This window comes from Lepeophtheirus salmonis, chromosome 14 (genome assembly GCF_016086655.4).
Source record: "Lepeophtheirus salmonis chromosome 14, UVic_Lsal_1.4, whole genome shotgun sequence".
NCBI lineage: Eukaryota > Metazoa > Arthropoda > Copepoda > Siphonostomatoida > Caligidae > Lepeophtheirus > Lepeophtheirus salmonis.
The window spans coordinates 25523586-25540455 of record NC_052144.2 but is presented as its reverse complement, the minus strand read 5'-3'; the positions used below and the strand labels follow the sequence as shown (position 1 = coordinate 25540455).

Sequence of the window (16870 nt, the reverse complement as noted above, 5' to 3'; positions counted from 1 at the left end):
TGTATTCACAAAGGTATTCTTCACTGTCAGTCAGTCATAAAATAATTATAATTTAATGCATATTAATAGACAAAGCACATTATCTACGTCAATTAGTCTAAACTATATATGATTAATATATATCTAATGTTCGTTTTGACTAGACTCTAATTTATTCTAAGTACATATTATGTATATTGTACAAAACATTAAATGATTGATAAATTAACATATTTTATCAATTATTACAGACAGCACACAGTTTTCTCTCTTTCACAAACAAACCTATATACTGTATACCGATAAATCACAATCAGATATAATATGTAACTAATGTATTGTAGGGTTTTGTAAATATTATGCATTCAAGGAAGAAAATAATTATACTTTATAATTAATGATATGTATGTCCAAAATAATGTGACTTGTAATTGTACAACATACTACTAGAAATTAATAGGATAATCATAATCAAAAATGTTTTATTTTCTAAAAAGAATGTACTCAACAATATAAAAAAAAGACGTTCTTTTCATTCAATTCGATGAGGCCAGAGAAGTAAAAATGCAAGCATTTTTAAGGCTGTAAAATCTATGAAAATTTTATGAGAATGTTTTTTTTAAGAAAAAAAAACAAATTTGACATATACAATTAAGAACAATAAGAGAGTTGACAACCTTATATTTCATACAAAATTTGACAAATAAACTTGTTTTAGAAAATACAAAATTTGACAAATGCTGTGCATTAATATAAAAACAATCTTGAAAAAAAATCAAGAATAGGAGAAAATTCAAATTTACTATATTATATTACTTCATACAGGTAAAAATTTCATGGACAGAGTCAATTATGGACGTTGTATTCAAATTTGTGGGATAAGTTGAGAGACCCAAGTATTTGTGCTAATTAATTATAGAACCTTTATTTGATTTAAAAGACAAATGATTACCTTTCAAATAAAATCAATCAATTTATAATTTTTTTTTAATGGGACGATCAACTTTGGCTAATTTCAATTAAATTTACCGCGCACTCAAAGGGCAATAAGAATAATTTGATGATAGAAATTGACAATAATTTGTCGAAAAATCAAAATGAAATCCTTTGAGCTTGCTTTCATGTTCACAAGCCACAAATGCATTTTTTTTAACCAAAAAAAATGCCCAGAAAGGAAGATATTTTATAGAATATAGAAGTTGTTTTTTCGTTTTCGACAAACTTGACAACAAAATTTTATTCAAAGGTGAAGGGGAGCAGCATGCTCTCATTTGTGATAGGCCTGGTTACAATTTAAGTAGATTGATTGTACAATTGCACACACTTAATTTTCATTTCTCTATAATCATGATTCATGACAGAGTCAGTAGAGATGCTACACCTACCCTTTTGTTTCATCATAAACAATTAAAATAAAAGAAACAACAGTTATATTCATACACAGACTACATGATTTATGTACGGATGCACAAAAATAGAATGTTATTCCTTGTCTATGTAAAGATATGCCCGTACTATAGTCTATGACGATTGAATTACATTAAAGTAATAAAACGGGTAAGAGGTTGCGTTTTTTATATACAACATTACATTCCGAAAAAATCATAAAATATTATATTCTTGTAAAGAAGATGCTCTCACTGTTTGAATAGAAATATATTTTTCAAGTACCTTTATTTTTTTTTTTATCAAATAATTATTTCCCTTTTTTTTTATTTGCATAAAAAAATGCATCGATATAACGTTGTCAACGACTGGCAAGATAACTGAGAAAATTTACTTTAATGACATAATTGCAGATTCTAACATGCCTACATGATCAGGTTATTCAAAGTATAAATGCATAGTTTTTCTATGTATTTATTTTAGATAAATGAATCATCTACTGATTATAAAATAGAATTCCAATCAAAATTTTATATATTTTGATGGGATCGATTTAAATAATGAAATTTCTATAGATAATAAATAATATCCTATTAACCCCCCTGGCATTGGAGTATAGTAACTTTTATCTCTGCTGCTAGATTCCTGATGATCCCATAGATAAATTTTCTATTAAAAAATTATTTATCTATGAATGTTGTATTCTAACACAAAACAATTATAGCTCATTGGAATAAAGCTCGACGATATTGATATTTTTGGGACCGATGTCGATTATTTAAGGGTTAAAACACCAATAACCATAGTAAATATCTCAAGATTAATTATATGAACACTATATTAGATATACTTGGTATGTAACTTAATAACCTTTGAATCCTCCTTTAACAAATCGTGGGGTGGGAGCCACATTTTCGTAGCTCAAATATTTACTTTACAGGATTAGGTTTGTTAACTACATTTTTTCATTATGAATAATGGCGTTTTCAAATTTTTAGAATAAAATAGATCGAAGAAATTCATTTCATGAGTCTGACTTTCCATTTTTTTTTAAATATCAACATTAAATATTAGACTTTTAAAATATAGGCAGCAACAATAATGTTTGTAATTTTGAGTTACGACAATTTCGCATTCAGACCTCAAAATTTTAAACTCTTGCCCAGCCCCCTAGGATAAATTTTAAACTCTTGCCCAGCCCCCTAGGATAAATTTCAAACTTCGCATTTGTCGGATATCTGATTAATTGGTCGATTTTTTCCCTACAAAATAATGTTCCAAGATCCCAGTAAAATAAATTAATTTTAAAAATTTGTACAAAAAGTACCTACCTCATTACTGTATTTTAAGTAATTTAATCCTAAAATTTGTACATTGTGGATTCAGTTATATTTTATAGATAACCAGTGTAGCCATAAATAGGATTTATATTTTTTTTTTTGACAAGTTAAATGACAGTTTAAAGTGACGTTACAAATTCAAATTTAAAATTACATAAATTGTCAGAGTCCAAAATGTTAATTAAGTGTCAAAAAACTTCCAGAAAATGTCTACGTCTATGTAGTTAATAGTTGATTAATCAAAAACATTAAATCTCATAATTTTTTGAAAAATAGCTAATTTTGATTTTTTTTTTTTAATTACAACTTGTTTTTAGGGAAATAAAATATTAAAGTATCGATAATAATCGGGAACGTCGGCCGATTACCAATCAGTTTAAAATGGCCTAAAATCGACCAATTTAATCAATTAACTGATAAATCTTAGACAGATTTAGTTTGGAATAAACTAAAGAACTTGAATTGAAGTTGAGTAAACGAATAAAAGCACGCATTGATGGATCATTTGTAGACAAATATATGCCATTATTATCATATAAAAATAAAAATAAAACAAGTTTGAACTAGGATTTTCAAAAATATATAAAAATGTGATTTATTTCACAAAGAGACAAAGTATTAGTAGTAGCACTCACCAGAATGGAAATGATCTGGATTGGATTCCTCAACGGAATGTTTACTAGCTGATGATCTAGCCATTAAAATCTCCCACTTGGCCGCTAAAAGCTCAACTCGACACATTACCTCATCCCAGAGGTCGGTGAATTCTTCAGCCATAAGGGAAGATCGTTTTAAAAATCGTTCGTACTCTTCACGAATACCTTCTAAATGCGTTACTAAAGCTTCATTAAGTATTTTTGAATCAGCAGAAGAACTTGTACTCGTAGCTGTGGATGAAAATACCATATCCTGTATTTGATTCAATGATGCGTATAGCTGATTGTAACGTTCCATAAAATCATTAAAAGTCCAGTTGGAACTATTGAGGTTCAAAGGCGTTTGAACATCTCCATAGTCCCATTCCAACTCATTATCCTAAAAGAAATAATATAAAAGAAAATCTTATAATAATTAAATAGAGAAAAGAGAGGTTGTGGTGAGTATCTCAAAAGTTCCGAGATATAAAATATATATTACAATTTACAGAGTTCATAAGTACAGTTAATGTTTTCTTACTATGTATTATAAATAATTATAGCAACACTCTAAGAAATGATTAAATGCCAAATAAAGTGAAAAATAAAGCAATAACAAAAATTCCACATGATGTATTCAATATATTATAACTTTATACGTGATGATCACATCACAGAATGTGTCATTTTCGTTAGTTTTAAATTCAATTCATATCAAAATTTGTCAAAAATAAAATGATTATTATTCAATAAATAAGCGTGTATATACATTACCTTTTGATCATTTAGCCGTCGACTCCAATCGTGAGTATGCTGAAGGGAAGCCCAAAATTTTTTCTGATCTCCAACCAAGTCTCCTAATGATAGGTGACTGAAAAAATAAGATGATAATGGAATTAAATTCAAACTCAAACTATCACATTCACAACAACACTATTAAGACACAGATAATAAGTTAATTAGCACATATTTTTGTGCATGCACATATGGATATAGTGATGACGAGACATTGACTAATATTGAAATCAGTCAGTCAGACATTCCTATAGATTGGAAAACATTATTTTTAAAGCGTATGGATTCGTATTTAGCACACCTACCGTCTTTATTGCACAATATTTTATATATATAATTCTTCAAAACAAAATAATCACTTTGTAACCAACATGAAAAATATAAACACAAGAACTGTATTATGATAATATGAGGAATATATATCACTACAGCGGTATTGCAACAGCAGTCAAACGAACAATAAAACAACAAAAACATAGCAACACCATCACTTTAGCGCCAAGAAAAGTTTTCCTGTGTACATATATGTAGACAAAAAACCATACCTGCTACATGATCCTCTACGTGAATCCGATCCACGTTTCCTCGATCCCTCAATCATTTATAAATATAATAATATTTGTAATTTGAATAAGATGCCCTTCAAAAGGGATTTAATAATGTATTTGCAAATAAGTACAAGACCACAGCACTAAATACACTCACAATAGCAGACATTCGCACTCATATGATCTCAAATCTACACTGTTGAGAACCTTATGAATAACCAATAAGTAGAATAATTATATATCATCATAACAAGAAGAGCAAAAATAATAAATGACCTCCTCCGAGAGTTGAAACTTTTTAACTTGTGTTTGCTGCAAGAGACGTTTGTCTTGCAATAAAATAGCCTCAGAAATTAGAGCCTCTACCAACGTCTATAAAATCCCCGAAGTTAATGTTTGACTAATGACGACCCTTAAATAATAATTATGGATTAACCCAGTGGAAAGGATATTTCTATGAGTTCAATAGATTTTATGTTCTATACCAACATATAAGGATATAAAAAACATGAGAGGCGCACAAACATATTATGATTTGTACCCCACTGAGGATTATTTACGCAAAGACTATCCATGTTTCGAAACATGCATCATATATGTATCTAGGTCGTTCATCAAGATCATTAAGAGAGTTTGGGAAAATATTAAATATTTACTTTTTTCTACCCATTAAGAAAAGAAGAGGCGTTTAAATATTATAGAGTATGCGATTAATGAATGAATCATAAAGCACTTATAAAAAGCCTTGTTCATTGTAATGTGTATCAAGGCTCTGTTAAAAGGATTAATCTATAGGGTAATTGCTTTTAGCTAACAATATAATTTTGTAATGACTTATTATAAGAGACACGTTTTTTTATTAAAATTTGTCAAATAAAAGAAAATTTGCGAACAAAAATTTTCACCATACTAAAAAATAGTATGCGAAATTATTTTTAAAAAAACAAACGAAAGAATGAAAGACAAGGTCCATGTCTAAGACAATTTTATACTCAGTTGGACAGAAACATCTCTCAATAGATACGAGCCTGATTTATATCCGTAAATCAATTGAAAAAGATTAAATATGGTTGTTGCTCAAATATTTGAGAGTTTAACAATAACCATAGATAGTGTGTTTTTTCTGAAAGACAAATTTTTAATATTATTGTTGTCAATGCAACCTTTCATCAAAAAAAAAAAACAGAAAAAAATATCCAAAATAGGTTATTTAGTAAGCTCATTCTTCTCCCTAGCTATAAATGAGGTATTATTCAATAATTCAGGGGCGCCCGCAGTGTTACATATATATATTTTTTTAGAGGGGGGATTCTTTTGAAAGAAATAAATATTTAAAGTAATTTTTTTTTGTAAAATTTCAAAAATCCACAGGTGTTCAACAAATTTAAAAAATTAAATTTCAAATATTAAATCTTTTCAAAAAAAAAAAAAAAAATTCAAAAATCCATAGCTATTCAAAAAAGTTTAATTCTTTTGAATTTTTTTTTGAGATTTTTTTTTTTTTTAATTCGTACATTTGGAGGGGGTTGCACCCCCCTGTAATTATAAGATAATTGTTCACAGCACCTTAACAAGAGCTAAATCGAATTCAATCAATCAATAACATGTTCGGAATACGGATAAAGGAAAAATAATCAGCAATCAACAGCTGACAACATAACACCTTTTTTTTTTGGTGTGTAATACCGTACGTGAAAGATAGGTACATAAAAAATTACCAATTTTTTTTTTTCAGGGGGAGGAAGTATGGAGCTGATGTATATGGATATTATATCAAATGTAAGAAATTAAAGAATAAAGAGAGATCAAAGAAGTGATTCATCCATGTATCCACAAACAACTACCCCAATTTGAGATTAAATAAATACATTACTACTATCAACGTAACAATAACAAACATACAATGGAAACGAAGATTTGTACAATGAGACGAAGCATTCATTAAAGTGCTTCTCCTCAATCTATTCAAATGTATCATCTAGGTACCTGGTACAGTGAGTAGTACAATGTACTTACGTTAGGGTGGTTCTTATAAAGACTCTTTAACATTTGTTTCTTTAGCACTTGTATCGCAGCAAAACTCAATAGAATTTATAGCAATAATTATGACTGAATACTTTACGTAACTAGATGATACAGAATAATTTGAATTATTCGACTAATATTTGAATTTCTCTTAGTGTTTGAAATTCGAGATCCTGTCAGGTCTTGATTGGATAGAGGGCGCCCAAGTCGCTATTCTTGTACATCAAACAGTTTGTATTGTGTACTTCAAAAAGAAATGATTTTATTTTCATTCTCTCATCACTCTCTCAATCGGTTCTAATCATCATAGATATAAAATGCATAAGGCTGACTTTGTTACCTTTATTTATTGTATCACTCAACCTTTACTCCAAAAAGAAACTGAAAAAAGGCCCGAAATCATCTAGTAGTTAGCCATATAAGTCAATCTTACCAACTGGTATTTATCTCTTAAGTACTCTCAAACTATCATTGTTATATTATTTCTCCACAATCCGATACTTTACATTGCTTAGTAATGTTTTTATAAAGCATAGACATACATTTATATATATATATATATCACAGCCAAAATTTCTTCAAATAAATAATATATATTATTAATATAAAACTCCTACGAGTGATCCAAAAGAAATTTTATTCATGTCCTTTTGGAAATGGAGCATAAGTATTCGTTTTACTTCGTTTATTTATAAAAATAATAAATTATGAAATAGACACGACGTATCAAGTGAGACTAGATAATCGACAGCTGACAACAAAATACATAGAGTATTTTTGTGTTAGCAAGGTAAAGTCGTCAGAGTAATCATGAGAAGAATAATTGACATCGTCAAAAAAAGGAAGAAACAGGTGACCACCAAAATATTCGAATTGTAATAGTTAATAATACATACCTGTATGTCAAAAACATAGATGGCACTTCAAATATTTTTATTTCTTTGAAAATTTATTGCTATAATAATAGTTTATTACCATAATTATATAAATTTAGAGAGGTCAATAGGCTAATAAAGTTTTTAAACAGATTATTTATGAAGTCTATTAATATTTATTCCAATTTTTACATTTAAATATAATTTCATTTAGTTTTCAAAATATTAATGATTGATTTGGGAGATTATTCCGACTATAATTCAATTTAAGAATAAATAATTATTGATTCCTAAATTGAATAAGGTTTGTAAGTATGTTCCAAACTGTGATCCCTGAATCCTCAAACTTTCCCATTACCCAAAAAGATATAATTTTATGCCAGCATAAAATTTTGAAATAGATTAAATAATTGTGAATATATTGCTTGATTCAGGAGATGAATCAAAGACATGATCCTTAATAAGTTTGAAAGAACAAATTATTTTTCTTAAAACACATATTTTTTACAATACGAATACAATAAAATTGTAGGAGCTTATAGAAGGAAATACTATGTTTCCGAATGTTTTGGTCAAACTATCTTTTTCTTTTTCGTCTCCTATCGCGACATCAAATAATTTCCCTTGTTATTATTAATCTATGTATTCTATCTCTATGCCTCTAATAGTAGAAATTGTACCACGTCCGAGAACAGAAGAGTGTCCATGTAATGAATCATTTTGTAGATAACGAGTTACTTATTAATATAATAAATATTAAATATTCTAATGGATGTTAAAAGGGATTGAATTATTGTACTACAAAAACTACTAAACCACTAAAGGTTGGCATAAAACTTATTTATGCTTGAGACAAAGTAGAGATTGTAACTTTTTCTCATTAGAAAAAATTGGAGTTATCGTTTTTGTTTTTTTTCAAACTATATTTTTAAATATAAGGCAAAATATTAAAAAAGGAGGACCACCATAAAATATGAATTAAAGTTAACAATATTTTGTATAGTGACGTTAAATTATGATATAATTTATTTTTAGAGCCACCCTAACCTACATAGATGTAATATGTTGAATAATAATTTGTTAAAATTAAATTTTCTGGAATTTGTCAAGGATTATAAGAACTAAGAAGTGCTGTTGTTGAGTGTAAATATGTAGTAGCTCTTGGTTTTGTCACTCCTCGCTCTTTGTCAGTTGATAATAATTACATATAATAATTAATGCTAATGGAACATGACAAAGAAATAACAAGTGATGAATAAAAGTGGAATTTCCATACAATTTGTACTACTTAAAGAGTCTCAATTTTTGTACTCTTCCTAATCTCTCTTTCTGTCTTATTTTTGTAGGGGAGACCGTAAACAGTTCAGATGCATAGTTTCGATTTTGTTATTTGGGGAGTGGGCTGATCTGATTGGCTATGGACGCCCCACCATTAATACTAACTGGCCCAATAAATACATTAGCGAATCAGCTAAGTAAAAAATAAATATTATCCACGAGGTGATAGACAGTCCTGAGTTTGTTGTTTTAAATTATGGCACATGCTGAGATGAATTTTCATAGTCCCCTCTAAGCGAATAACATACAACTTTATTTTTTATTAAATAATATTATCTGTCATGGAGTTCCATTATTCACCGCAAGGTAGCCATACTCTCTGTCGCTTTTTTTTACAAATTAATATAAGTAAACAAAGCTCATGTCCTATTTAAGAAAACAAAATGATTACCGCAGGAATTAAGACACTCCGGTTGCAACTGTGTTTTTTTTGTACGTCAAAAAAGCTATAACCAATATAATTTTACAATAATACTAATTTTTGTGGCAAAAAAATCAATTTATTAATCTTTTATTGTGACGATTTTGATGGGTAAACGTAATTTTAGGGAGGAACCATATTTTTCAAATAATGCAGTGAGTTTTTCATTTGAACTATGGATTTTTTTAGCCATCTTTGATATAATTTTATAAAAATTCCATCATTGCAACAAGTGTTGTAATTTTTATCACATTTCTTTTTTTATTTGTATATATTTACGCTTCACAACAAACATGTTTGTTAGCTAAATAACTATAATTAGTAATCTAGATGTAGGGATAAAAAAAGTTTATAGATGCGTCATATTCAAAACATAAATCTTACGTCTAAATTATTAATTACATAGTTAGTTATAAACTCATAAGCGATTCATCCCCCACCTTCGGAATATTATTGTAATCTATATTCAACGCAACCTAACCAGCTTATTTTTTTAAATTCCTTAATAAATATTATAAACTAAATTGACCAAAAATCGACCTTTTTTGAGGACAAATTTTTTAAATTGCAATGTAAGGTCTATTATGTATGTTTATAGTTATTAGAGTTAATGGATTTGATGACATAGAAGTTCAACGATTGACGAGCTGCGTTCAAATGCAATTTTTGGAAACCCCACTGACGACTAAAATTAATTTCTAAATAGAAAACATTTGCAAGCATACTGTGTTATATTTTGGCGTCTCTGAACCAATTCAACTTCAAGTAATTTTGCCAAAAGTGTCCCTGGCCTCTACAAATAATGTTAATTATCTTTAGCCAAATGAATAGAAAAATTAATTAAAATGTATGGAAAGAGATACTTATGTTCATTATGTCTATATAGAGAATTTTAGTGAATCAAGGTTGTTGGGGGGAAAGAAGAAGATAAAATTCGTTAGATGAAATGTTTTGTGATAGTTAAATTTTGACTTACCTAGATACAAAAATGGTTATAAAATCAACTACAAAAAGACATTCCGCACATACAAATGTATGTTCAACGAAGAAAAATATGCAAGAGAAAATAATATTCCATGGTCAAAATAATTCAAGAAACATGTGGAAGGTAATTAATCCCTTTTTACGAAAATAATTGTAAAGAAAGAAAAAAAATGTAAATATCTGAGCGAGTAACTATTTGCCATGGAAACTTTTGGTTTAATTTATACAATATATTATGTACCTACTACTGCTGGGGTTTGGTCTTAATATAAAGGTTTAATTTTTATTGAATCAACTCATTCGGTCCAATAAAAAAATCGAGATGGTTTCATTTAAAATCCGGACTAAACAAGTGTTTTTCCTTTAAGAGGACATGAATTTTTAAATTGTGGGATCTCAAGAAATATTGAAATTCCGTTCATAAATAATATAAATAATAATACCGATAAATTATCTATTTACTTTAATATTTAAAGAAGAAATCATTATAAGCTATAGTTAAATATGCTATTTTTTTAAAACGGTTGTTGTGTGTACCATTTATTCTTTTTTGCACATTATTTACTAGGTCGTTGTTGTGTTAACTTATGCCTCTCAAGTAAGCAATCACGCCCCTATGCATAATAAAATAAATATAGATTTACATATAATCATAATATTTTCTCTACAATAATACCCTTTTAAATGTCCTCTTTAAAGCAATTTTTCTTTTACTTACCCCCCCCTTGAATACCGTGTGTTTCGTTCACGCCTTCTCCTCGCGCTCATTTTCTTGACAAAAAAAGTGACTTCATTTTCCTATAAAATTTCCAAGAGCAAGATCCCAGTGACAAACTTTATAACTACAGAATCATGGGAAACATCAGGATACTCTGAAATTCATGTATTTCTTTATATATTTTAAAAAGAAAACATTAATTTAAAGTGCGTTCTACTTTTATTATTATCACTGACTATGCAAGTTTGTTTTAAGTTGTTTTTTGCAATCAATTCTCAAAGTGATCCCCCAAAAAAATAATTTGGTAAGTAATTAACAAACTAATAATTGGTGGATTATATATATTTAAATGAATATTTAATATATAAGTTTTATAGCCAATCTAATTATAATTAGATTCAGGATTTCCCGTAGATGTAACATCCCAAGAAATCTCAAGAAAAATGGGACAGAGAGAGAGAACCCCTGATCTAGAGATATTTATAGATAAATTGTTGATGACCTCATGTATATTTCCCAATTATGAAAATCGGGTCAATGACGTCACATAAAGTTTAAAGTGTTTCATTTCCAGTGATGTAAATACAGTGAATTTTTTAGCTGGCCTGTTCTTTTGGAATTGGTAATCTGAAGAATATATTTATTTCCCTTAGCAGTTATTATTATTTAATTCCTGAGTAGTGAACTTCCTTTCCTAAATATATTATAATCAAAACATAATTTAACGTTCGTGTGTGTTCATAAAAGACAGAGAGGAACCTTGAGGATTAATTGCACAGTTATAATTGCTAGTCATTATTTGAAAAAGGCTAGAATTGGGGATCGATATTGGCGTAATTCTTGACAATGGCCTTGTTTATTTCCTTTTCCCCTTGTCAAAGCTGATAGTATTTGATCTCCTCTAAAACATTCCTCAAATTGTAGGGGTTACCATGTTGATTTTCGGTTTCTTTTTTTCTACACTGGATTTTCATCACTGTTCATATTTGTACAATATGTATAACTAAGAAGAGGAAAAAATCGGTTCATGATTTTAAAATGATTAAATTTCGTTCAACGATTTGAGACCGTTGCCTTGACAAAAATTATGGTTCAGATCTGTCTAAAAAACCACTTAAAAACGGACTGAGACAAAAAAATTATATCTCCTATAGAGTCTAAAGACCAATGTGTATGTTTTAGGGACTAATGGCTAAGATCGCTATTATTTAGAACTATCTCCTACAACATTCATATAACTAAAATGGTAATTATTATTATGCTCTGTAGAAGAAAAATAATGAAATACATAAATAATAAAAAAAAGTAATTTTTCTTTTTTTTTTCCAAGGTAAAAAAAGGAATATACATATAAGAAGTTGAGGCCCACATGATCATTTTTTAATCACAGTCGGAAAGGGATGTTCCACGTACAAAAATGATTTTTCTGATTCGAGTTTCTTTTCAAAAAACTTTGAATGTTACATTATTTTGTTCTTACTCTCTGGTTATTGGTCAAGATCAGAAAATTTAATATTTGAATTTTTTTGTGAATAACAAAAGATTTATGAATTTTTTTCCAAAAAATTAAATATTTGTAATTTTTGAATTTTTTTTGCGAACAGCTGTGGATTTTTGAAATTTATTCTAAAAAGTTTAAAAACTAGATATTTTTTCAAAAAAATGATATTATTTGAGATTTAATCTTTCAATTTTTTGTTAACTATAAATTTGTGAAAAAAATTCTTAAAAAATTATATTTCTGGGTGAATAACTATGGATTTTTGAAATTGTTTTCCAACAAAATCAAATTTTTGAGTATAGCTGTAGATTTGTAAAAAAAAGTCTAAAAAATATAAGATTCGAATTAAAAATTTGAAATTTTTGTCAACAGATTAAAAAATTTGAAATTTTTGGATAATTATTTTTTTCCAATAACCTCATAAATATAATCCAGTGGATGCCCCTGAAAATCAATAACTCGTCAAAAACTCCATATCGAGGCTTAAGGGCGTAATTGTCGTAACACAGATTACAAATATTAATGTTGTTGCATAGGTATAAGTTTTCGTAAGAGTATAATATGTAATTTTACTACTTAAATAATAGAAATATTGAATGAATTTATCAGATCCATTTTATAATAAAAAATTGGAAAATTATATTATTCATAATTTAAAAAAAAGTAGAGTTTCCAAGCTTTATTTTATAAAGTAAATATTTGAGTTACGACAATTTTACTCTCGCCAACCGATACAACGCTTTCATTTGATCCTGCTCAAATACAATTTATCTGGGAAAAAATAAATCCTACTAATTCATTGTGCGTGGATCGGAAGGAACCCAGCATTTTTGTTTTTTCTAAGGTTTTCTTAAGTAAAAATACGAACTGAAACTGATTATTTATTTTTAAAGGTAAATTCATCAGTTGAAATAATAAATTTAATAATTTTTTTAAAGTTTACTTTAGAAAACCGATTAACATATCTGTTTACATTGATTTTAAAGTGTATACAGTGTTCGGAAGCAAAACGTGGACTGTTAATAAATGCTAATTATGTAATTTAAATAGAGATGCTTTGTAATTTTTTCCTGCACATTCCGAATTTCCTGTCCTTTCTGCATAAGTAAACAATAATAAACATTTCTCAAATCTTTCATCATGAGTGGGAAAGAAGCAAAAAGGCAGGGGATATCAAACCTTTTGAATTCCAAAATTGAGGTGGGAGAGATTATGGACATTGTTAAGTGGTCCAAGAGCCTCATTTTCAAGGTGGCCAAGATGAAAAAGGATGGAAAAGACGTCTCAAGGAAAGAAGGAAGGGGGGACACAACTTGAAAAGCGATTCTGAGTTTCTGGGGGACCTGAAGAAGAAGAAGATCAAGGAGGACCCCACAAAATCCATGAATCGCCTCTTGGGGTTGTTCTCTTACACAAGGACCCCACGGCACCTGTTGACGGACACTCTGAAGGAAAGGAGACTGCTGAGCTACAAGGAAGTTCGTGCGTGGATCAAGGCAAATCGATCCACAGTAAAAAAATTCTCTGACGAGAAGGTTTTCCCCGTGGACCAGGTTTATAACTGTCGGAACGACTGTTGGCTTGGGGGATCACCAGAGGAGGTCAAGGGGGTGTTCTGTACAAAACATCTGGCCCAAATAATGGTCGTGGGGGTAGTGGCGTCAGAAAGCAAGGAGATGCTTCTCTTCTTTTTAAAGACTGGGAGAAAATCGACCAGGAGGCCTACTACAAGTTGCTGAGATTCACCATACTGCAATGGCTCAAGGCCACCTACCCAAAGGACAACTGTGTTGACCCAAGATGGTGCACCCTCACACACTTCTGCCAAATGCCAGAAGTTCTAAGCCGACAACATGGCTGATTTTTGGACCACGGACATGTGGCCATCATCTTTGCCGGATTTGAACCCTTTGGACTTTGCTGTGTGGGGCACTTTGGAGAGGGAGACTAACCGGACATCTCATCCTAATGTGGACTCCCTGAGGGTCGCCAATGTGAAGGAGTGGAACAACTTTTCAGAGAAGTTCAACATCAACTCCTACAAGGCTTTCCGCCACCGTGTGGAGGCTGTGATTGCTCCTGAAGGTGGCCATATTGAGTGAACATGTTCACAAAGGTCGTGTCTCAATGTTTTGTTCAGAAAAATATCAAAATTATTTATCAAAAAATAAAATTAGTGACATTTTTCTAAAATCAGTCATTCCGTCCACGTTTAGCATACGAACCCTGTATATATTTAGTCAATCCATATTTTTTTGCTCAAAAACAACTTTTTGGGATTTCAAATATTATCCACAAACTGAAGAGTGGCTTAAAGTACCACGTGATGTTGATATAAAATTACAACTACGACAAATATTATAGCATTATAATTGTGCAAAGTTCATATGAGTTTACCAAGTGGAATTTCTCATCAAAAACGATGGTTTTCCCAACACTAGATTGCGTGAGTTGAGATTGTGCTCCTCCAGATAGTATTAGAACTCATTGACATAAGTCTACTTTCATAAAAGATGACTCAGTGATAAAAAAAACGAATAAACAAACAAAACAAAACAAATAATGGAACGAACCTGTGAAATCCACCACGACTCCGCCGTCTTTTGTTCTGTAAAACAACAAAAGAAGAAGAAGTAGTGTTGCCTTTGCCACTGCTTGTACTCGCGATCATATTCTTCTTCTTAATGTTACTGGACTTTTCTTCCTCTTCATCTTCCTCAGAAGACGATGAAGAAGGTACATCCAAATGAAGATCCTCACTTGTTGTTCTTGATGATAATTCCTTGGGTAACGATCCCATTTTGTTAAAGTAACATATGTTCTTTACTCAATCCTTTCATTCAATGATGATATGTTTTCAAAAACAAAACAAAAATACAAATTAAAGCAGTCTTAATTTATTACTAAATGGAGATGACACTGCATTATCTTCATCATCTCTTCACTTCTATAGTTCATGACTACGTGCCTGAAAAGTAAAATAAAACAAGAAATAATTAATAATATAATATAATCAATATGTTAACATTTTTATACATCATATGAAATAAGTAGGGATGGGTAAAAAGTAGAGAGAAATAACATTTTTATGATTGAAAAAGGAAAAACGGTAGGAGTTAACTTTTTTTCTTTAGTGCTTATTCTCTAAGAGATCGGTTCGGTGTTAACATCTTAAACTTATGGTGTATTTTTTTTAAATGCATTATAATTATAATTTTTTTCGGTACAAATGCCATTTTAAAGTTTGATTCTCCTCTCTATAGCAGTAATATATTTTCTCCCTCCGAAATCATATAACAGGCGGGTATTATTAACAAGGGTTTTATTTGAGTTGTACCATAATTCCTGCTCCCATCTTCCATTCGCTCTCTACGAAATGTACGTCCCCACTAATAGTAGTGAGTAAACTCCTCTCTAAAAGATGGAGAGAGTAAACTTTCTTTACTAACTTTGTGTATTAAATTGGTATGTCAATGCAAATGAATTTGTAAAGTATTAAGATATTTAGAGATAGTTAGTAAAGAATTATTTCATCACAGTCCCTTTGTTCGAATTAAGATGTCTCAAAAAGATAAAGACAGTCTTGAAATATGATGTTTTTGATGAGCAGCTCAAAGTTTCCATTTACATTACAATAAGAAAAAACTCTTTACAATCTCAAGCTAGGGAAAGAGTGTTTTAATTAACTCAGTTTAAGCAAAGAAGAATCGTTGAACTTCATAGTCTAACAACATAGATAAGTCGTGATTGAAATCGTATAAAATGTCTGGGTAGCCCGGTTTTTTTTTTTTTAAATTGGTAATCTGAAGAATGTATTTTCTTATCCTTAGCGGTTGTCATAATTATTTCATTCATTGAAAGTGAATGTCTTTCATAAGTAGATTCAATTATATTCAAAACCTGATTGAAAATTCGTGTGTGCTCATAAAAGACTCAGAGTAACCTTGAGGATTTGTTGCAGAGTAATAATCGTAAGTCCTTGTTGGACTCAGTGTAGAATTGGGGATATACATTCCTCGCCAAAGTTTTTTTTTATTTCCTTCTCACAGCTGATTGTAGCTGATCTCCTTCAAAACACTCTTCAAATTGTCAGAGTTACCATGATGATTTTCGTAGTTTTTTAAGATGCCAATTATATGTACATAAGATTTTTATCATTATAGATAAGTATAGATTGCTTCATGGCACTGATATCGCATAAGTTCACATCAACTGTTGTTCTCACACACTTTATGAGCATAAATCCTTCATAGTAACAGATGTTGAAAAAATATGATGTGGACTTATGCGATAACAACCTCCTTATGAAAAACTTATTGGTTCTA

General features: G+C 29.7%; 1 protein-coding gene across 4 annotated transcripts in view; it reads right to left on the bottom strand.

Annotated features, from left to right (window-relative positions):
- Positions 1–16870, bottom strand: part of klar (klarsicht) — a 289070-nt gene that overhangs the window by 136408 nt on the left and 135792 nt on the right. For 2 of the 4 annotated variants that reach the window (XM_040724997.2, XM_040724998.2), the window contains exons 2-4: positions 15119–15513; positions 4115–4211; positions 3341–3740 (exon numbers count right to left, since the gene is read on the bottom strand). In XM_040724997.2, coding sequence (XP_040580931.1) covers positions 3341–3740; positions 4115–4211; positions 15119–15345 — 724 coding nt within the window. In that variant the 5' untranslated portion in view covers positions 15346–15513. Of the gene's footprint in view, positions 1–3340; positions 3741–4114; positions 4212–4440; positions 4597–4680; positions 4882–15118; positions 15514–16870 lie in introns of those variants that run through there. The other 2 variants (XM_040724999.2, XM_071893447.1) reach the window with 2 other exon arrangements.